The sequence below is a fragment of the Pipra filicauda genome, unplaced genomic scaffold (assembly GCF_003945595.2).
Source record: "Pipra filicauda isolate LSUMZ 115617 unplaced genomic scaffold, ASM394559v2 scaffold100_size2392355_pilon, whole genome shotgun sequence".
NCBI lineage: Eukaryota > Metazoa > Chordata > Aves > Passeriformes > Pipridae > Pipra > Pipra filicauda.
In genome coordinates, this window is record NW_024103441.1 from 1,252,527 (window position 1) to 1,275,277 (window position 22,751).

The 22,751-nt window shown below is 45.8% G+C and overlaps 1 protein-coding gene across 3 annotated transcripts in view; it reads left to right on the top strand.

The window, feature by feature from the left end:
* Positions 1-22,751, top strand: part of NEK6 (NIMA related kinase 6) — a 45,932-nt gene that overhangs the window by 14,643 nt on the left and 8,538 nt on the right. For 2 of the 3 annotated variants that reach the window (XM_027741278.2, XM_039382371.1), the window contains exons 2-8: positions 631-755; positions 8,602-8,742; positions 9,693-9,755; positions 10,311-10,421; positions 13,689-13,797; positions 15,035-15,142; positions 21,439-21,533. In XM_027741278.2, coding sequence (XP_027597079.1) covers positions 663-755; positions 8,602-8,742; positions 9,693-9,755; positions 10,311-10,421; positions 13,689-13,797; positions 15,035-15,142; positions 21,439-21,533 — 720 coding nt within the window. In that variant the 5' untranslated portion in view covers positions 631-662. The remainder of the gene's footprint in view (positions 1-630; positions 756-8,601; positions 8,743-9,692; positions 9,756-10,310; positions 10,422-13,688; positions 13,798-15,034; positions 15,143-21,438; positions 21,534-22,751) is intronic. The other variant, XM_027741280.2, reaches the window with a different exon arrangement.

Consider the following 22,751-nt stretch of genomic DNA (forward strand, 5'->3'; position numbering starts at 1 on the left):
CCCACTGAAGTTTCATGGTACTAACTTTGGAAAACTTTTACCTGAGAGTAACTCATGTGCTCAGCTGTTTCTGTGCAGCAGGAACAGCAGCTCCCACAGCCAGTGAGTGTCTGTTAGAGTGAAGATTCATTTGCTGAAGAAACAAGAGCCTTTTTTCTGCCTTCCCCCCATACTGTGTGTGCCCGTGTTACAGTAGCTGGTGTTGGGAAGGATCTGCCAGAGATAAAGGCTTGTTTCACTGACAACTGTTAAAAGGACTGAGCAGTACTTGCTACAGAAGTTGTTCTGCATCACAGAAACACCCCATTCCCACAAATATTTGAAATACCTTTGCATTTTAAATTAGGAGTTAGTCATTGCCCAAGTGCCAGACATGCACTATTAATACACTAATCAGGTCGGTTGTGTTCTTTGCTGAGTGAATACTTGCCAAAACTCCTGAAACAAGGGTGGCTTTGCCCTGTTCTGCTCCCGGCTCTGCCTTTGGGAGGGCTGTGAGTTACTGGGAGGGAGGGAGGGAGGGAGGGGAGGACTCTGCTGCTGCTGCCCTGAGCAACCCTGTGTAGGCAGTCCCGGGGAAGAGTTTCTGGCAGTGATGAGACTTCTCTCTCCCCTTTGTGTTCCCTCCAGCAGAACTGTGAGGCAGAGTTTGGTATGATACCATGGAAGGGCAGCACAACCACCCACATCATCTAGGGGACCAGAACAACCCTCTGTGCAAGCTGCCAGGGCAGGAATTCCAGCATGACCCTCAGGTAAGTGTGTGTGCCTCCAGGCTTTCTCCTTCTGTGTTTTCTTCCCTTCCTTCTATAAAGGTCCACAGATTTATTAGCATTTAGCCTCCTTATTTTTACCCCCCTCCTTTATTTCTAATGCAGTTACAGAAGATTTAGGGTTTATCCAGTTTGGGATTCTGCCAGCCAGCCACAGCTTCCTGAACCCAGGTTTTTTGATGATAATAAGAGAAAAAGGAAATAGTTTGATTTTTTGTTTAGAGCAAGTATTTTTAAATCATCTTTATGAAAACATGCACTGTGTTGGCTTTCTCTTGTCTTTGATTCTTTGAAGAAAAGGCCAAAGTAAAGCAGATGATTGTGTAAATGAATAAATGTATTTTATCTCCTTTTATAGTTTAGTAACAAATGCCAAAGGGGTAATTACCAACAAAAAGCCTATCCTACATGGGTCTGTAGGCTGTCTGAGAGTCTGGAATCCATCCCACAATGCATTTTGTCAGTACTGTTATAAAGTGTCACTGTGGCAGCTCATCTCTGCATGAGGGGGCTAAACCCAGGATGAACCTGCCTGCTGTGTAATGGTGACACTGGGATTTCGGGGGCTGTGGCTGTTTGTGTGTTTACCAGAGTGATTCAGTGGTACCTGGGTGTTATTTTAAGGAGCAAACCAAAGGCATCCTGGCAGGGCTGTCAGGAAGCAGAGCCTTGTGCCTGTGGTGTGATGTTGCTGCAGGGAGGGGGCTGTGCCTGTGGATTTCTCCTTCCCAACGTGCAGCCCGGGGCTGATCCAGGTTCCCCAAATGAGAGCTGGTTGTTGGGAAAGCTCTGACACTGCCCAGGGTGGGCTGTGCAAACACAGGGAGCTGCCTACACACAGAACACAACCGTGCCTGTATCCTGGGAAAGTACCCTGCAATGGAGCAAAGCCCCCTCTCCTAATGCAGCAATTTGTCATATTAAGTCATTTAATAATAATTGAATCCCCTTGATTAATCTCCTAGAATTAGCCAGTTGCATTTTGAGCAATTAGGGTTAATTACTGCCTCATTTGGCAGGATAGTGCCCCTGTAATTATTTCATGAACAAGATTAGGAAGTGTTCCTGTGCAGCAGATACGTTCATGGCATCTTGGAGCACATGTTAGAATTTGTAATGACATAGTTAAGTGTAATTAGTAGCTAATAATCTATGTTCTGCTGTGATGCTGATGCTGAGTGGGCTCATTTTGCTGTATGGTCATTGTTAGTGAAACCTCCCCCCAACTCTGGTAGTACCCAAGTTGTGTTAATGGAGGGCTCTATTAACTCTTCTGAGAATGAGCTCATTTGGAATTGGAACTGCAGGAAGACTTTCTTTGGCTTTGCTGTCAAAATAACATAAAAAAAGCTGAAGAACAGAAATATACAGTCCACTGGAGAACTGGAAAAATGCATGTTACAAAATCATACTGTTTAGAGGGCAGGCTACCTTCCATTGGGGGCATGATATGAGTGCTGATTACCTATTTCTGATTTGCCATTTTTCAGGAATATAATTATATATAATTTTCAAATCTCTGGTACTTTTACCTGGAATAATCCAAAATGGCATAATTTCTTTCCTCTGGAGATACAAGTATTGCAGCCATGCTGTGTCACAGCCTGTGGGAGGGAGGGAGCTTTGGGGAGATAAAATGGACCAAACTTGCCTTACCAGAACTGTCATGAATGGCAGCGAGAAAAACTTGAGCAGAAAATGCCAAAACTTGGAGTCTTGGACGAGGAGAGGGTCTGTGTGGAATTGCCCTCCCTTCCTTCCAATCCTCATATTCAAAACTGCTGTGTCAGTCCCCCAAAGAGCAGAGCAACAGTGTGTTCCTCTCCTACAAAATTTTCCTGTAATTGTGCTGCTTCCTAGAGCTTTTTCTTTTCCATTCTGACAGAGGTGTTATTTCTGCTTTGTGACTCTTCAGTACAGAGTGCAAGTGTGTCAGGCTTTTCTTTCTGCCTCTAACTGCTGTAGTTTAGTTAAGAAGATGAAACTTCTGAGTAATGCTGGGTATTTAGAAGTTTTGTATAAACAAAAATAAGCCCAAAAACATAAGAAAGGGCCCAATAAAATAACAGTTTTGACCTCTGCCTCCCTTACCCACCCAGTGTTACCCCAAGGAAGCTGGTCAGCAAAAGGAGGAACATTTTCCAGCAATGTTCCAGAGTGAAAGTGTCAATTATAGGAGCCTCCAGATTACTGAATGTTTACAGCAGTAAGGAATAAAAGATACTTAGGAGTAAATCAGTGATATAAAAATATGGAGCTATAATTTTTCACTTAGTTTTCATACTAAATAAACACTATAACTCACTTTTAAACAACCCTTTTATATACTCACAGCTTAGCAGCAGAGCTGCTAAGAGGTTATTTCTATTATTTCAAGCTGGTATTTCTCTCTTTCCTTATCATGCTCTAGTACAAATATCTGCTGGTAGGGACGGCCAAACTTTGAAATTCAAGCCAAGTTCTTCAACAAACTTTAAATTCCAGGTACCAGGTGAGGTGAAGGATGTTTTATGATGACTGTGTAGTCTAGTTTTGAAGCTCAAATTGAAAAACCTGATGTATTCTTCAATAATTACTTGACTACCTGTTTGAAGGGTAATCCATATTTTAAAAGTTTCCTCATCTCCTGTGAGCTTAGAAGTTCTTCCTTTAATCAATCTGTCCTAATGTGTTCTCATAAATTCACACTGGAATTTCAACCTCAAAGTATGCAAAATTCTTTTCAGGTAGGCATTATAGAATGGAGGCAGGTGTGCAATTTGGGACACACTAAAAAGGTTTGAAGCACTGATGCTGATAGTAAATCACTGCTTGTGAAATGTGTGTTGTACTGGAGGGGCTGAAGCCCCCCCAGTCCTGCTGCAGATGTCTTTTAAAGGTGAAATTAGTTACAGTAAATGTCATTCAGATGAAGGATGCACTTTAGAAGCAGGAAACCATTCCTTTAAAATTAATGATGCATTGCAAATATCAGAAAAAAAACTTATATCCAGCGTAAAGATAATTAAAATTCAGGTCAGAAGTGTATGACTTAGTCGGGCTAAATTTTTTAATGAGATTTCAGAAAATTAATTGGGCGAGTACGTTTTTCCTCTTCTAAAGAATATTTCATTCCGTGGCTCTACAGGAGAGATGCTTTTATTGGCATCTGAAGATTGCAGTGTCTGACTTTTTAACTGTTGGTTAACCCATCTTTAACAATTTTTAGGCTGATTACAAGTAATCTAATCCTGACCTTGTAGCCATTTGAGCAGGCTGCTGACTGGTGCCTGCTTTGCACGTGCCAGTCAGCACTGAAACCACTGATTTGTGATGAATTAACACCACACTCCGGGTTTATGTGGTGTGCAGTTGGCAGGGAACGTTCCCCTTTTCCAGCTCATCCAGGCTGGGATTTCCCAGCCCTGTGGGGGAGCAGCTGCACAGACCTGGCTCTGCACAGGCCACAGGTCAGGATTTCCTGATACTTTGGGATTTGTGCCCCAAATGAGGGGTTAGGGCTGCAGGCAGAGCTGCTCCCACAGTTCTCTTGGGGCTGTTCAGGTTTTCCCCAGATCTCAAGGAACTACAAAGAGGTAAATTTATTGACCAAACACTAATTGGTCTGGAGATTGAGTGTCTTTCCACAGAACAGGTTTTTCTTATTCTTCCTTATCCCAAAATACAAATTCTGAGCTGTACAACTACTCACGAAGAACAGTAGAACAGAGAAATGTGTTCAGGGGGTGTGTCCCACCTGCGTGTGCTTGGAGCAGGATTTGGAGGGAGTTGTATCCAATGTCCAGGTGTGAAACTCAGCCTGTGTGTGTTCCTCGTGCACAGCCTGTGCAGCTGCCTCTGGTGCCACTGGATTTTTTTAGTATTACAAGACCTTACTAATTCTGTTTTGCAGAAAATCTTGTAATACCTCAAAATTTGAGGCTAAAAGCCTGGCAAACTTCTCCCTCAAGTACCGTGACAGGGGCTGCTGTTCCAGCTTTTGCCAGCTTTGGAATTTGTGCTCTGGCATCAGTGATTCCATCTCACAGAGCACATGTCTGCCAGAGGAGATGCCCAGAAGAGCTTGTTCTTGGAATAATCTCTGCCTTTCTGCTTAAAAATGAATGGCCTTTTTATTCGAATGAGGAATTAACTGACTTTGATCTTTGGCTTTTTTTTTATTTTTTTTTATGGAGCAGGAAAAGAATGAGACTTCATTGTGAGGATGAAGAGAACAGGCTTTGTCTCAAAACAATTTCTTCCCCTTCCTACATCTGCCCTGGGAACAGAAATGTGCAAACAGCCCCGTTTTCATAGGGTCCAGTGGTTGGAGCTCTTTTGGTTTGGTTTTTTAATCCCCTTTTTTTTCTTTTTAATTTTTTTTTTTTAATTCAAGCTCCATCACTGACCTTGAGACCTGATCTGCAGAGTTTTGACTTTGCTGCTCTTGTGCAGACCTGGGCCTGAATCTGTCCTGAAAATGAGAAAATGTGTTTTTGATGGACAGGTTTGAAGGTGGTGGTGGTGTCTAATTTTACACATAATTTATGTACATGAAAACTCTGAGTTTTACAGAAATAAGGATTGTGGGTTGTTTGAATGAATAGGGGTTGATTCTTTGACAGCTTTATGAAGAACTGTAGTGGTTAATTGTAGAAGGGTGTGAAAACAATGGGGTTCCCCATGTCAGAAGTTGTGAAATAAGTGAGATGTGCACAAGGCCAGATTATAGGGATGGTGTTCAGAGAAGGCAGATGTTTCTTAGGTATTCTTTGTGTCCTTACAACAGTTTTTGGCAGAGTTTCCTGCTTCCCTTTAACGCAGCAAAGCATAAGGGAAGGAAGGCTGAGTTTAAAGCTGAGGGAAAATGGCCTGTGATCAGTAGGAGCTTTTGGTGTGGTTGGTGTAACCTGAGGAGGGTTTCTGGTTTGTGCTGCAGTCAAACATCTTCTCCCTCTAGGAAAGCTCTGTTACTTTAATTAGGTCTGATAGGTTGTGATAGCAAATGCAAATCTGGGTCATTGCATATGTAAATATGCAGCTGCAGTGCTGGGGGTGCCAGAACACGTCAGCTGAGGTGTCCAGGCATCACCCAGCACCACCTCCATCCCCCCCAGCACCACCTCCATCCTCCCAGCACCACCTCCATCCTCCCAGCACCACCTCCATCCCCCCAGCACCACCTCCATCCCCCCAGCACCACCTCCATCCCCCCAGCACCACCTCCATCCCCCCAGCAACACCTCCATCCCCCCACCCCACCTCCATCCCCCCCAGCAAACCACCGCCATCCCCCCAGCACCCACCTCCATCCCCCCCAGCACCACCTCCATCCCCCCAGCACCACCTCCAGCACCACATCCATCCTCCCAGCCCCACCTCCAGCACCACATCCATCCTCCCAGCCCCACCTCCAGCCCCACCTCCAGCCCCCCCAGCAGCCCCTTCCCATCTTACTGAGATGGGCACTGATGAGTGTTCCTGTTCATCAGATCCCTGCAAAGAGAGATCACAGCCAGTTTAAATGGAGAAGGTGCAGGGGCTGATTCCTTGGAACACTTGCTTGTCTGCTTTCATCCCATGTTGCCTTGCTCTGGTGTTCATTCAGTAAGTTAAAGGAGAATGTTTGTAACCGATAAAGCAGTGGGATTTTAGCATTCTGCTCCTTATCTGATGATCTGCAGGATACCTTTTCCCTCATCAGTGACAGGATGCTCCCAGTTCATTGGATAGTGTGCACTGCCAAACTTGGAGAAACAATTCCTGAGTCTTTATTTTGGGATTTTTTTTCTTCTGTAAATTCAGTATTACTCCAAGCACAGCACAAGCACTGAGAGCTGACCCAAACTTTGGTTGCAGCCACTGGCTGGTGACTTGTTCCAGAGTGAAGGGGAGACTAAAGTGATGTTGGAGGGAAACACTCCCTGAGCTGTTTAAAGGAAGCACTTGCTGGAGTGCCCTTCCCTTTCTGTGCCACCTGCCTTCATGAATAGCTCAGTCCAACTCAGCCTGTCACCTCTGGGCGTTGTTGTTCAGGCCTTGGGTTGGGTTTGTGTTGTCGTTAGCCCAAAGAACTGAAACCTGTTTCTCCTGGCATGAGACTATTGGAATACTCATGGTGAGAGATGGAAAAACTTACCTGTGGCCTTGGCTTTCAAAAACAGTTCTTTGAAGTGTGGCTTCATTTGCAGAGGAGGGGGTTTCTCTTTTAGGGAACTTGAACTGAGGAAGCTGGTGACCATGACAGCCTGGAGTTATCTCCAGTGATGTGCCTGCTGAATGAACAGGCCTGGGCTGGGGTTGTGGGGTTGCATTTTGGTCTTTGCTGGAGCTCGGAACTGCCTGAGCTGTTGGGTTTGGCAGCAGCTCCCTCTCTTCCCAGAGCTCCATCCCCAGGCACTTCCCAAGGCTGGCACAGGGCAGGATGTGGGAGGGGAGGGCAGGGCGAGCTCTGGCCGCAGCCAGCCTTGGGCTGCAGGAGATCAGGGGGAAGGTGACACCAAAACCACCTGGTAGTCTTTCACTGTCTGGTGTGTGGTTTGTTCTGATCTCTATATCATCAGCATTTACCAAGTGTAAGTGGGCTTTTTGAGTATGAATTTCCATTGTGGGCATTGCTCCTGTTTGTTGTGATAATGATGCTTTAGAGGTGACAGTTTCAAAACAGCTTGTCTTGATTAACTGATGCTTTTGTGGGTCAGAAATTACTATTTGGGGGATTTGATTGGTCAGTTTTCTTTAAAATGCTGAATTTTACAACTTTGTTCACTAAACCTTTGTCAAATAACTGTGATTGTAGTTCAGAGTAGCACAACACACCTTGAAATCTGAAGGCATTTTGAAATGCCTGATGGATGCTTTCTGTTGTTGTTGAGTAGTGTTCCATTTTATTTCTGTTGCAAAGAAAAGAAATCCAAACTTATTTACTCATCAAAATAAACATAAACTGGAAGAGACCCACACAACGTCTTGTATGTGGGGCTGACAAAAGATACTGGACTGTTTTACCTGCATTTTAAATCTTAATTCCAGCCTCTCCCTCTGTGGTGGGAAATGACAGTGGTGGGAATAGTCATCTCCTCAAACATCCAGCTCTCCCAGCCTGCTCTGGGACACTTGTGCTGGGATTGTCTGCTCAGGGGTGGGCTGGGGTGATGGCTCGTCCCTTCCCCACCTTCCCCTTGTGTTGGGTACTTCTCTTTTTGTGTTTTTGATACAAACTGAAATGGCTCAATGCTGAAGCTTTGGAAACGTTCTGCTTGGCACGTGTGGTAGTTCTGAGTAATTCATTTTCATCATTTCTTCTTTAAGCATTGTTTGGCAGTCGTGCTAATTGTGGAGGGGAGCGGGCTGGCTCTGGGGAGCAATCCCCAGTCCCTGCAGGCCCTGCTCCCTGCCTGGCTGTTTACCTGGCACTGCTGCAGGGCTGCGGCAGCTCCCGGGTGGCACAGGCAGGGAGAGCTGGAGAGGGGCTGTGGGACGAGGGAGAGCAGTGTGGGACTAATTAGTTCCTTACACACAAGGCAAGACTTTCATTCCCTTCTGGAAAAAGTCATCTGACTTCAGCCTGTCCCTGGTAGCTCTGCAGGGTGTTGATGGTTTGGGGGCACACTGTGGTGAGTTTGTGGGCACACCGTGATGGGCTTGGGGGCACACCATTCTGCAGAGGGACCAGCCCAGGTTCCATTGACCATCAGTAGGAGCAGGAGGTGTGCAGCCCAGGTTCCACTGTGACCATCAGTGGGAGCAGAGGTGTGCAGCCCCTGTGGGAGCAGAGGTGTGCAGCCCCTGTGGGAGCAGAGCTGTGCAGCCCCTGTGCAGCCCCTGAGCGAGTCCCTTGGCCCCGCAGAGGCAGCTGACGGCGTTCCCGTACCGCTGCACCCTGGCAGACTTCCAGGTGGAGAAGAAGATCGGGCGAGGCCAGTTCAGCGAAGTCTACAGAGCAACGTGTCTGCTGGACAGAAAGCCTGTGGCGTTAAAGAAAGTGCAGGTGAGCACCTCAGTTCACAGTCCTGCTGCTCGGAGCAGGATGGGGATGTTTTAAGGGCCCGCCCAGATCACTTGGAGCCAGAGAACTGCACTGTAGGGTCCTTGTCTCTCTGCTCCCTGGAGGGGCTTTCTGTTTCCAAACCAGAATTACGTAGCAGTGGTGCAATTTCATGTTTATTTTAAATTTCACCTCTTTATAAAGTAAATAGATTTTAAATTGAATATTTAAAGTTATTTACCAAGTGAGATTGTAGTTAAATGTGTGTGAAAGAAGGAGGCCCTCTGGCCTGTGGGGATCCTGCCATCGTGACACAGCTCAACATGGGAACACGGAGCACGAGAGGGAACAGTGCCTGAGCCTGCTCGTGGAGTTTTAGAAGAATTTCTAAAAAACTTAGTTGCCAGCAGTGTAGATTTGTAACTTGACTGAAAGTATTGGGCAGTGTCCAGACTAGCATTTTGTTTGAGGAGATTTCCCTTTAATCCTTGAACAGACCCTGTAAACTCTCATTTCTAGTGACTTACTCTCTGACTATTACAAAATGAATATTAATGCTCAATGTTATTGTTAATTATCACAGAGAAATTAGTGGAGGCTGTATCTGTTAAAAAGGGAAAAGTAAACACTTTGTCTTTTATTTTCTGGATGAAATTAACAGTAACTAAAGCAACAAAAATCACGGCAGTAAATTCACAAACTACTGTCTTTATTTTCTGGGCTACTTAGAGCATTGCCTACAGGTTCTAAAAATAGTTTTGCCCCAATGTTAGCCCTGTAGTGGTTTCAAAATAAAGAAAACATTGATCTTTATTTGATCTGGGGATTGTGTGAATGCTTATTACTGTAGAGGATATACAAATTGGGGAAGGAAAGACCAACTGCTTGTTAAAGTATAAAGTGCTTTTTTTGTTGTTGTTTCATTTTTATCTTGTGTGGTTTTGTCTTTGAAGATTTTTGAAATGATGGATGCCAAGGCTAGGCAAGATTGCATTAAGGAAATTGACCTCCTGAAGGTAAGGATTTTCATGACTTTTTCCAGGGGTTTTTTTGTTGTTGTTGTTTTGAGAAAATAATTGTTTTCAGGTTGGCAAATAAAACTTATAAATATATAAGCTTATAGAAGCATAAATAATCAGAAAAACAAACTGGTGTATGCAATTTGTGCATTATTTTCCTCTGTCAGAGTTTTAGTGTAATTTTGTTCTTTTAAGGGGCAAAGAGACCCTGAGGGGTACTGTAATCAACATTTGGGGTTTATCTTTAATAGGGGAGAAAAAACTCAGTTATTGCTTAACAAGACTTCTTTCAGGACACAGTTTTTAAATGTTCTGCAAGTTTGCAATAGAAGGGGTTGTGTCACACTGTTGGGGTTGAGTTGCTCTTTACTCAAGACACTTTTCTTATGCTGTGCTGGTGAGAAATGCTGTTTCTTGGGGGTGTTTGTGTGTGGAGACTCAGAGCTGGGTGGCTGCCCCTCTGTGCTCACCGGGACAGCGGGGCTGGATGTTGTGTCTGGAGCTGTCACTGCGCCAGCACTGTGAGTGTTCTTGCATTCCCTCCACCTGCAGCAACTGAACCACCCCAACATCATTAAGTATTTGGACTCTTTCATCGAAGACAACGAGCTGAACATTGTCCTGGAGCTGGCTGACGCCGGAGACCTCTCCCAGATGATTAAGGTAGGGATGTGTCCATGCCCAAGGTGCCACAGACATCCAGGACCAGGCACACGCGGGCTGGGGGCAGCACAGCTGGGCTAGGAACACTTTTGTTCTCCTCCTGCAGCTTTGCACACCCAGGGGGTGTTTCCAGACCTGAACCAGTGTCTGGGGGCATTTTAAATCCCCCAGGTGCCATTAACTCGTGGGCAGAGCTCAGAGGGGAGCGAGGGTCTGAGGTTTGGTGGGACATGTGTGCCTTTGGCAGGGTTGATTTACTCAGCCTGTGATTGATGGGGACAGTTAATTACTGTTGGGTTCAGTGTTCACGTTGTCTGTCTGCCACTCTGAAGACATTCAAGCAAGTGTATTGACTTTCTATGCAATGGGGATTTGGGTTTGAGAAAATGTTTCAAGTACTTGTTCTTCTTTTATGTTGCTCTTAGGAATACTTGTATTGCTGCAAACCAGCTTTAGTTAAGCTGTTACCACCTGCTTTTATATTTTCTTTGACATGTTAATCTTTAGACATACATCCCTTGTGAGAACAGATGTGTTATATCATGTTTGTTAGCACTCTCAACCTTCTCTCCATGTTTTACCTGTTTTTTGCCATCATTATTCTGTAATTATCATAAATGAATGTTTGGAAAGTTCTCCTCCTCCTTGTTGTCACAGTTAAAATATCTTATTAACAGATTTGTTTTCTTTGCCAGCAGAGCCATGAGGCACTAGGCCAGGGGCTGTCAAACAAGTTACCACTCAGTCCATAGTCAACGGCTAAATTTGCAGGATCCAGGAAAATCTGCTCCGTCTCCCGGGAGAGCCCCGGGCGGGCGAGCTGGGAACAGGCAGTTGGCAGAGGCACTGGGGAGAGCCCCAAAATCCCAGATCCAGCCTCAGCAGGGGAGGGTGGGAGGGATGTGTCCCAGCCCGAGGGGTGAGCGCTGGGGTGGGGGCAGAGCTGCCCTTGTGCCCCCGCAGAGCTCGCTGGGGTTGCAGCTCTCACTGTTCCCTCGTGCCTTCTGCTGCAGTTCACCCTTTTCCCTCCAGATCTGGAGAAACTTGCAGATCTTCTCAGGCCTTTTGTTGCTGTGGTTACAGGTGGGAAAAGAGGATTGTGAGAGCAGGAGTTGGGGCTGTGTGTGGCCACCCTGGACTGTGCAAGAGTCTTGCTTGATTTTTAAGTCTCAGCTTATAAAAAGTTTTACCTACAGAATCATAACATTTCATGATATAAAATATTGCATTTTTTTGTCATCTGCAGTTTTTAGTTTAAAACATCCCTTACTGATAAATATGTTCATTTGTCTATTTGTCCTTTGACTATTTAATTTTTTTAAACTTGCTTTGTGTGTCATTATAACAGGAGTTACATTTTCCAAAGCATCATTGGTAGGTTCTTGGTTTGGTGCCTCGCCCAGCACTGGACTGTGCTGCCTGTCAGTGCTGCCTGGCTGCTCTGTGTTCTCTCTGTATTTCAGGCACGAAGAACATGCATTTGTTTTTTTCAAGGTCATAGAAATGAAGTGTTTCTATTGGTGCAAATCTGGGAATTCCATTTTTTTGGTTGTTTTTTTTTAAGAGGTAAAAAATGACCAAACCCTAAATCCAGGAGGGAACAAAAGCCTCCTTGTCAGTATAGCTCCAGTGCAGCAGTGGGGTTTGCAGTCACCCCCAGCCCTCCCTGGGGAGCTGCAGCTGATGGAGGATTTTCCCTGGAACAGCAGTGACAACACTGGAGGTGTGAGGGTGATAAAGCCAGGGCTGTCTCTGTCACGCCCCGGTGCCTGCATTATTTATGAGGATGTAGAGCTGCAGGAAAACCCACCTGAGAGTTGGGACTTCCTTGTAAATGTCAGGTGAACCTTATTGGACATGACATTTAGAAAATTATCACTTGTGGTCTTGCATATCCACTCTTAAATACTTTATTGAGAATTAAATAATTTTATTGTGTATATAACACTTCCTCCCTCACCCTCTGTAATTCCCTGTGCTCTCTCTCAAGTTTTGGGTTGGAACTGTTGCAATCTGTCAGATTTGCTGCCTGGGGAATTGCACAGTCGTGCCCCTTCACAGCTGATCTGCAAAGGGAAATTTGCCATTCCTGGAGTCAAACACGAACCAGTAACAGCATTTCACATGAAATGGAAAATGTGACAACGGACATCAGATGTCAGTGCTGGGAGGGAAAAGCACGAGGTGCAGCAAAGGGCAGCAAACAGTTCCCTTCCTTTACTCTCCTGCAGATGGGAATTCTCACAGGGATGGTGCAGCAGGGCAGCTGTGTGAGCCAGGAGGGTGTGCAGCATTCCAGAGGCGTTATCCAGGGACACTGTGTGTGACAGAGCACGGGGATCAGTCTGGAACCTCTGGAGGGGTGTTCTGAGTGTGTTAGTGCTGTGGTGGAAGGGTGGCTCAGCATCCAACACAGGAGGGAGCCAGGAGCAGTCAGGGCCCAGCATCCAAAGCCTGCAGAGCCCGTGCTCTGCTGGAGAGGAGGGAGCAGCTGAAGATCTGCAGTGTCTGCCCTTCACTGGGGTCTGCAGCTGGTCATTTATTCCTGTCATAAGTTGACAGCGACTTCAGTGTTGCAGAGGTGCAGCACCACACTGCTCTCTGTGCTGTGGCATTACAATTCCCGTGATTTTGGGAGGCTCAGGCAGCCAGAGGTCCATGGAACCTGTGCTGGGCACAGCCTAACCACCCACAAAAGGGCCTTTTTCCAGATCTGTGGCTCCTGATCAGGGTGTCTTTCTGCTCACTGGAGAGAGTGCAGTTCATTTAGTATTCCTATTATGCATAAAATAGAATATATTATTCTACCTGATCACAGAAGAAACACAAATACTTTATTGATGCTCTGGCCATCTTTTAAAAAAGGGAAGCAGATTTCCTTGTCCTTGTTAATAGATGATGCAAGAATGAATGTTTACAAGGGGTTTTTTAATGGTCTTTTGTTTCTTAAGGCAAAATATTTGAGACATTTGTTGTTTTGAGGCATTAAATATGTTTTACAAGGTAATTAAGGAGATTAATGCTAATCATAATTGTGTCCATTCAAAAATGTCAAACCTATTTAAGCATATTTTTCATAATAGTTGTTAATTAGTGAACTGCATCGAAGTTTCCATGCAGGGAGGAGGAGTTGAAAGCTAATCAGAAGAAAAGTCTTGCAGGTGCAGATCTGGAAGACATGAGCAACCTGCAGCTGACTACCACAATTCCAGGAACGAGTCAAATATGTTGCTTTTTCACTGATCTTTTATTTGTTTCCTCCCACAGTATTTTAAAAAGCAGAAACGGTTAATCCCGGAAAGGACGGTGTGGAAATATTTTGTGCAGTTATGCAGTGCAGTGGAACACATGCACTCCCGCAGGGTGATGCACAGAGGTAACATTAATTCAGTCTCTTTTCACTGAATAATGATATAATGTTCCAATTAGTAAGCGCCTGCATTCAAAAACAATTATGCTGATGTTCAGCCAGTGCATGTTTGGAGAGGCTGGAGCTGGAGATGGATCCCTCCTTCTGCCTCTGCCTCATTGTTAGAGGAGTCAGGCCGGAGTGAGCGTGGTATTAGGAAGATGAGCTGCTTTGTATTCCAGACACTGATATTAAGCAGAAGTGTCAAACTTGCCATTAGAAAAGTGTCAGAAATAAAATGCTGAGACTCCTGGATACAGTGAACTCTTAAGAAATAGTCTTCATTATATTAGCTGTGACCTTAGAGAGTTGAGAAGAGTTTTCCTGTCTCGCAGGCTTTTCTGAAATATTAATACAAATATGTCCCACACTTTCATAACCTGTTCTCTATTTTCATTAATTAATTTTGAATTCCTTGTCTTAGAATGCCTCATAACTTTGAGCTCTATCCAAAAATTACGTTGGTGCTTTCAGAGTCAGTGAAGTGCTTTGTGAAGGACTGGACTCAGGAAATGCAAATATCCCAAAAGGCACCAATCTCTGCTGCTTGTTATTTCCTTGCTCCTTTGAAGGAGTGAATTCTTCACTGTATTTTTCAGCAGTGTGATATCATTTTTGCTCCTTTATGCATCCCCTGATGCAGTTTATCAGTTGCACCTGAATTAGGTCTGTAATTGGTGGCTGAAACGTGGAGCCTCTCGCAGAGTGTGCTCTGACGTGAGGAGAGAGCCTCTAACTCAGTCCTGATGTTCCTGCTTGGGAAACTGGGGTTCTAGAGATTTCTGCACTCCATGAACCAACTGGGCTGCACAGAGCCCAGAATTTATGCATATGTGGAACAGTGATTAGCCTTTGCGTGAAGGGATGGCGGTGGGCAGTACAGTTTCCTGTGGAGAATGAGCATTCCCAAAGAGAACCGGGCTTATTGCTTTGATTTCCAGCAGTTAGAGGTTGCCTCTGTTCTGTTGAGCTGTTTCCTACATTTTCCCTCATTGGTATTTCTCGTGTGCTGGGAAGTACACTCTGATTCTCGTGTGTGTGCAGAGCTTGAAGCCTTGGAAGATTCAGGCTATCAAAGCTCTAAAGGAACGCGGTTCTGCTCGAGCCCCTTTGTACAGCGAGTGCTGCAGGCGATGCTTCTATTGCAGTATTAGAACCAAATAACCTTTTGTGGCTTTGACCTTTTACCTTTTTCTTCTTGCAGACATAAAACCAGCCAACGTGTTTATAACAGCCACAGGGGTGGTGAAGCTGGGAGATCTTGGATTAGGCCGGTTTTTTAGTTCTAAAACCACTGCAGCACATTCCTTAGGTAAGCTGGTACTTGTTAAGCAAGCCCTGCCGTGCAGTTGTCAACTGTGATGTTCAGAAGCAGTGGTGTCTGTCCTCTGATGGTGACAGAAGTGGGATTCAGTGGATCCTGGATCTCCAGTGATGTGCATTCCAAATGCTCTTCATAGGCATTAATAGGTATCTTCTGTTTTAAAGCTTCGCTTGTTATTTTTTTCTGTAAGGTCTGGCCTGGTAAGCGTGTGATTTTTAGCAAATCTAACAAATGCAGCTTTTCCACTCTGAATATCCTGTTTGCCTGCACTGTGCTTGCTGGAATTAAATGTCACACCACCACCTTTTACAGCCCCTGACCGGGGCTGTCACTGTCTGAGGTGGGTGAGGTGTTCAAAGCCCTCGTGGTTCATCTGTTCCAAAAAGGGGCTGCACTTGAAATTCAGCTTAGGCTTTAAAGGTCCAAGCTTTCTTCATGTCTTTCACATAGCTCAAAGTTGTCTCCCTCATTTTTACCATTAACATTAATTCCAGTGCTACAGAAAATTCCATAGTATATACAGTTCATTGTTTAAGTATTTCCTAATTGTGTCTGTAACCTCTTAAGAGGTGATTTTCCATTTTTATTAATGGGTCCCAAAGGCTCTTCTGTGTTAGAGCACTGAGGGAACTTTGGCTTCTGGTGCAGTATTTAAGCTCTTTTACATTTACCTCTCTCAGTTGATTTTGGAACACACAACATTTGTTTCACTCTGTTTTGTGCAGTTTCCTCCACTGAGTGTGAGTCTTGCTGATCCTCTCTTGGATGTGTACAAACCTCACTGATAACACTGCCCAGAACACTGGGCTCCTCAGTGCTCAGGGAAGGAAGATTCCTGCCTTGCTTTGTGTGTGCTTAAAAAAATAGGAGCATTTCTACAGTTTACTGGCATAAAATAGGAGATTTCAGATTTCCCTTCGCATCAAAAGCTGTTCTAGGATATATCCCCACTGTGCTTAATAGATGAAAATAAATCCTTTTCACAGAAAGTTACAATCACATCATCCAAACAGGCCCAAATATGATCATGTCTAATTATATGATCTTATCTAGTTTGACTGCTGCACTTATTATATTAATAAGAATAAATTGGGGCTTGGAAACTGGCTGCACATGTAAGCCAAGCTTGTGACCTTTAGCAGGGCTGCTCTCTCTTAATTGAGAAAGCTTGAGTAGGGAGAGCTCAGCCCCTTGTGCTTTCCCTCACATCACGGTGCCCTGGAAACAGGTGACTGGGGTGCAGAGCACTGAGGGAGAGGCGCTGAGGCTGGAGAGGGACGGACACACCACCATTTCCAGAGATTCTGGAGCCACGTAAAAAAGAGCATTTTAACAGTCACGAAATTTGCAGACTTGAAGCTTCTTCCTTTATTTTTGGTAATTGGGCAGAGATGCAGGTTTTGCAGCAGCAGGAATGGGCTGGTCCTGGTTTTGGTGCAATGAAGCCACTCTGTGGGTGCTGTGAGTGCCCAGCAGTGCCTGGCCCAGGCCGTGGTGCCAAGCGGGCACTTCCCAGCCCACGTTGCCCCGGCAACCGCCCCGAGCCATCACTTCCCTGGCTGCTGACCCATGAATTCAATGTGCAGCTTATGCAAATATATTCATCTCATTTCTTCCCTTGGCCGTGTTTGCTCACATCAGGCTGGCACAAAGGGCATCAGGCAGCCCCGACCCGGCTGACAGGTGTAGTGGCGGCTCGGCAGCGCCGCGGCGGGAACGGGAGCCGTAATTAGAGCAAGGAACAGAATGAACGTCACATGAATTACCAGGCAGCAGATCATATTTGTCAGGAAGGATTGCATACATAAAAATTAAGTGACAGTACATGCCGGGGTAATGAAAGAAAAATGAAAGATTTGCCTGTACACAGCTCGTGAGACGCCGGCGAGCGCCGGGCTCCGAGCATGCGGATCCGCCGGAGCAGCGCCGGGACGTGGGCAGGGAGAGCCCTGGCCCTGGGAAAACCTCCATGGGCAGACCTGCCAGAGGGGAAGTGTGGACACCTCCAGCCTCCCCCGGTGTTGGGAGAGGCACAGGAACCAGCTGGGGTGGGAGGTGTGCGGGGGTTCCCAGGGAACCCCCTCGACTGTGCTCTCCCTTTCCCCGGGGAGCAGGCAGGAGAGAGTTTTGCACAGGGGACAGCTCTTCCTGCACAAGCTTTGCCAGCAAATTCATGTTTTAAAGGTAGTGGGTGTAGCTAAGGTGAATTTTACTACTCCTTGTTACAATGTGGTGGCTTGCAGTCCTTCCTTCCGTAATTTTAGACTTTGGAAAACTTAACTTCAATAAATAAATACAGAGAATTTCTGTCAATATTAGAATGGATAACTTTTTGAGAACTGGTATAATGCCCATTTTTAGCCAAATAAACTTGGCATTATCTAAAGCTTCTGACTGGCTTTACATTTTGAAGAAACAAGAGAGGAAAAAAACAACAAAAAGAAAAAACCAAAAGAAACCAATTTTACACAGAATAGTCTTGTTTTGGAGCAGATGATTTATTATTTATTCTTGGACAAGAATGTACTTAGAGCAGATTTTCCTTTTGGGGGATGCACACAAGTCAAAGCTTCCCAGCTTAGAACATGCCAACAGCCATGGATGGGGGTCCGTGGGGTGTTACCCAGCCCTTCTGGATGGGAGGGGGTGCAGGGACTGACTGAAGAGCTCTCTCATAAATGGTCTATTTGCCTTTCCTTTTTTCTTTTTTTTCCTTTGCTTGCCAAGCCACTTTGCCATCTGAAACAAAATCCCAGGGCTTGGAGGGGCTGGTAAACAGGGCTTGGTTAGAAAAAATGGACACAAGAAATGCACAGAAAACGTCAACAGCCAATATTGTGGGGATTTTGAGGAGTTTTAGCCTTTTGGTCTGAGCCTTGAGTAGAGTATTTGTGGGAAAAAAGGTAGATGCAGAATTTCTGCAGGTATGTTTACATACATGTAAGAACCAACTAAACAAATAAACCCAAAACAACCAACTGTGTGATTAAATACTAATAAGAAAAAAAAATAGAGAGCCTTAAGGCAACAGGTCTGGTAACAACAGCTGCAATATTATGCTCAAAATAGTTATTGTTTTTTTCTAAGAAGAAGTAGATTTCATCTGCTTTTTTTGTTTGTTTGTCTTCTCCCTTGAAACAATTCGTGGGGGCACCTCACACTGAGTTTTGAAGGAATTTAAAGTATATTTTAGTGCCTTTGACCACAGTTTCACTTTAGCTAATTCCCAAATTCTCCTTCTGGGAGAAGACCTGAGCCAGCTCAGAGCTTGTGGGGAACACTGTGTCCTGGTTTCAGTGTGAGTGTGAACCAGATTCCTTTTGGTTGTGCCCATGAGCAGCCAGGGCTGAGTTCCACAGCAGCATCAGTCCTGGCTGAGCTGTGTTTGCACAGGGACATGACCCGGGGCAGCTGTGGTGCCTGTGCACACTGGGGGTGCAGCTGCACAGGTAGGGCTGTAATTCAGACTCTGTATGAGAGGGAAGGATTTGGAATTGTATGTCTGGAATAACTTTACTGCCTTTGCCTCTGTGTTTTCCTGGTGAAATAAGAGACTGCTCCTGTTCTAACTGGGAATAATTAGCATTTCCCTGCCGAGGAAGCTGCAGCTCTCCAGAGCTGTTTGTTGCTGTGGTGCTGTAGCTGCACCCGGGCAGTGTGGGGGGAGCAGGGATGCTCTGGCATCACTGAAGTGGCTCATGGTCAAGTGAAGGGTTTCAACTCTCAGGAGCAGAGCAGGAAGCTCCTTACTTAGCCATAACCTTCCCTATGGTTTGGCAACCTTTATGGCTTCAAAGGCATTGCTCTGCCACCTGGTGAGTGATACTGAATCGGAACAATATTTTGTGTTTCCAGCAGGGCAAATGCCAAAGAAAGTTTCTGATGAACAGTCTCTGATTAGACTGTTCCTGTCAAATTGACTAATGGGATGCAATGGTGAGCCCTGACTGATTGCACTGGAAGCCTTGTGCAGTTTTCTAGAAGAGGCTCATTACGGGAGATTCCCACGTAATGCTGGACAGGCCATAAAGAGAATTGGGCTTGTCAGTCTTTTATCATGACAGTTATTTAAAAATTAATGCATCAGTTTTGAAACGCAGAGCCCTGCTTGTTTGTACATTTGCTGCCAAGGCTCCAGTGATGGCAGGTAAATGTGGTGGGTGGACTCCAGGAAAGGAGCTCAGGCGTGGAGAGCTCGGGAGCCATGGATGTAGTGGAGCAGATTAATGCCCGGCCGGGAGGGAGGGCACTGAGCCGTGGCACAGACCCGTCCCTGCCGGCGTCCAGGGGGGCACAGGCTGATCTAAACCAGGCATTCTCTAGACCAGGCATTATCTAAAACGACAGTGGTGCTGCCCCAGCAGACCTGGCTGCCACAGCCTCAGAGCCCACCGTTCCTGCTCCGGGGTGGTCACGCAGTGACCGGAATAACTGAGCCCGGGAGCGGCCCTGGCACCGGCACTGGGAGCAGGGGCACCTCGGGGCAGGGCTGGGGCTGCCCTGGTGCTCCCTCCTGTGCCCGGCTCCCGGAGCTCCTGGGGGTGGGAAGAGCAGCAGCACAGGGACGGAGCAGGCAGGGAAGTGTCTCACGCCAGTGTTCACTGGAGGCTTCCAAAACTGTCCAAGAACTTCACTGAATGAGTCACTGCTGCTGCTGCAGCTGCATATTTTTAATCAGGAAGATGAATCAGTGCTGTCCCAGCCAAGTCAGTTCTTGCACAGAGATCTGGCAGCTGTGTGGGGGTTACTGTGCTGTCCATCGTGTGTGTCCTCGTGCACATGGGAGAGAGCCGTGGAAAGGCTCGTTGGGCTCTTTGAGTGAGTCCTGTCTGCTCTGGGTGTCCTGTGAAGTCACTCTGTGGAGTCTATTAAAAATTATTAACAGAACTCTGGTCTCTTCCATACACAGGGGCCTTTCACTGGCAATTAAACCCAGCCAGATCTGGGACTGTGTCAGTCTGACTTGCTCCTCCTCAGCACGGAAACAAAATAATCTCCCTGTGTTATTTTTCCTCTGTTGTGGTTTGTATAGGATTTGCAAAAATGTAACTTCTCATTAGGGTACCTTCACAGTGAAAGGGGAGTAATTTCTTATTTAATGACCTGAAAGCATGAGCTGAGTTCACCATACAGGGCAGCAGATTGCTGAACATCTTGGGGGTCCAAATAAATGCCCAGCTCTGTGCTGGGTCACCTGTGCAGGTGGCAGGGGTTGGGTTTTGCCTCTCAAGGCTGTTGCTTTCTCCCCAGAACTCATTTATTTCCCACAGTTCAGATCCCTCCTCAGGAACGTTGGGGAAGGTGGTGGCTGTTCTTCCCCCTCCACCTCCAGCACTATCCTTCAGCTGCTTATTAGTCCTCCAGCTGTCTCAGTCAGCATTTCAAATGGAGAAATTGTAAACTGAATGTTACAGGCAAATTAAACATTTGCCATCTTGTGAGGGAAAGGTCTTTAATTAGGAGAAGGATACACTGGAATGCCAAAAGAAAAAAAAATTGACAGGGGACGGACAAGCAGGGGAAGCAGGAGAAAAGAGCATATACAGTCCTTGGATGTTTTAATAAATGATGTATCTGAGGATTATTTGATGTAGTTGAGACTGCCAGGATGTCTTGTATTTTCAGTGCCACAACTGAAACTTATTTAGGATTTAAAAAAGAACCTTTTTGAGGTAAGGAATTTATTAATAATTTCCTGTAACTTCTGTCCAAAATACTGCAGTAAATTTCTTTTGATAAAATACAGACTTGTGGAAGTAGCTGGAAATCCCCCAGCTTCTGATGTGACTGCAAGTTGGAGCAGGGTTTTAAAGTTTGGCGTGATTATCTAGGTTTTTGCAGTAAGATTTGGCCCTGTGTGGAGCTGTTCCCTCCCCCCTGTGCTGCAGTTCCTGGTGACCCGTGCGAGGTCCAGGGAACACCCGGGTTGTGTCCCAGAGTCGAGCTCTGGCTGAGCAGAGTCCTGGCATCCCCCCCACCTCAGGGCAGGCGTGACCCTGTCCCGTGGCTCTGTCCACCTGGGACACTCTGGAGGTTCTTGGGAGCCTGGAAGGGGAAGAAAACCTTTCTCAACCCTCAGAAATACCGCAGATATTTTCACTAACGTTCCCCATCCTGTGGCTCTGTACCTGATGATACATCTGATCCTATGCCTTTGACACCATGATCTGTCTCCACATTTTCATGCATCTCTTCCAATGAGCCCTTTGTGCCCCCTGACCCTTTAGTGAAGTGCCACAGTCCCTTTGTGAGACAATAACCTCGTCTGTCTGTTTGTTTTGCAGTGGGAACTCCCTACTACATGTCCCCGGAGCGAATACACGAGAACGGCTATAACTTCAAGTCTGATATCTGGTCCCTGGGCTGTTTGTTGTATGAGGCAAGTACCTCTCCCTTCTTGCCCTGGGTTTGTCCTCCCCACACAGCACGGGGCAGTGCAGGGGCCAGGCTGACTGCAGGTACTTGTGGAGAAACCCAAGGCAAAGTTGTCTGGCTCGGTGTTGGCCTGTGCTGTCTGAGCACCAGCAGAGGGGCTGTGCCACCCTGCACAGCACTTGCACAAAGTTCATTTAGGTCACAGCAGATGCTGAGGACGCAGCCATGGAAAGCCAGTTCACTGCATCCCTCCTTCCTGCTGGGAGCAGAGCTCTGTCAGGGCAGCACAGTCACAGTGTCTCCAGAACACTGCATTTGTTTTGGAAATAGCAAATTCATTTGAATGTGAGCTACTGGTTTCTTAGAATCAATTCTGACCAATTGCAGTATTTTAATTCTGGGAGTTTTCAATGAAGAAAAATAGAGTTTTTATGTAATGTGAAATGAGGGTCTTTAACTATTGGACTATGGGTGGAAGTTTTTCTGATTGTACATTGTGTTACAGCTCAAGGCACAGACCCAGAGCAGACACCTTTGGATGAACTGCCCAGTGTGCAACTTGTTCTTTAAAGCTGTTACATGTACTTTGAAAATAAGTGCTATGATTTTATAACAGTGTTTTCAGTTTGTGATTTCATTTTTAGCAGGGAGCAAAGGGTATCGAACAGTCTTGTACTCATTTATAATCTAAATCTTTTTTTAAATGGATGCATCTTCAAATTCAAGTGAAAGTGCATGTCAACATTTAGAAAGCTTTTATCCCAGCCCAGAGAATTAAAAATCTCTGGGATATTTAATAATAAGAATATTGTTCACGTCCTCTTTGGATAACAAATTATGTGAACTGGTGACATTTTGCTTCTCAGTACAACTTCTTGGAACCACATGGAATTAGGGAAATGTAGTTCTTTTTGTGAGCACATCAGATGTGACAAATACTCTGGCTAAGCCTGTACTTCAGCTGGTTGGTTAAACAAACATCCCAGGACAAGACACTATAAAAGTCAGTTTTCCCATAACATCGCTGTTCCCAGTGGGATTCAGAGCTTGCCACTGCTGGGTCCTTCTGGGAAGAGCATCATCTCCCAGAGCTGAGTGTCTGTCCAGGGGGTGGGCACTGCCCTGGGTGTCACCCTGTCACAGTGCCCTGGGTGTCACCCTGTCACAGTGCCCTGGGTGTCACCCTGTCACAGTGCCCTGGGTGCTGATGTGCTGCTGCAGG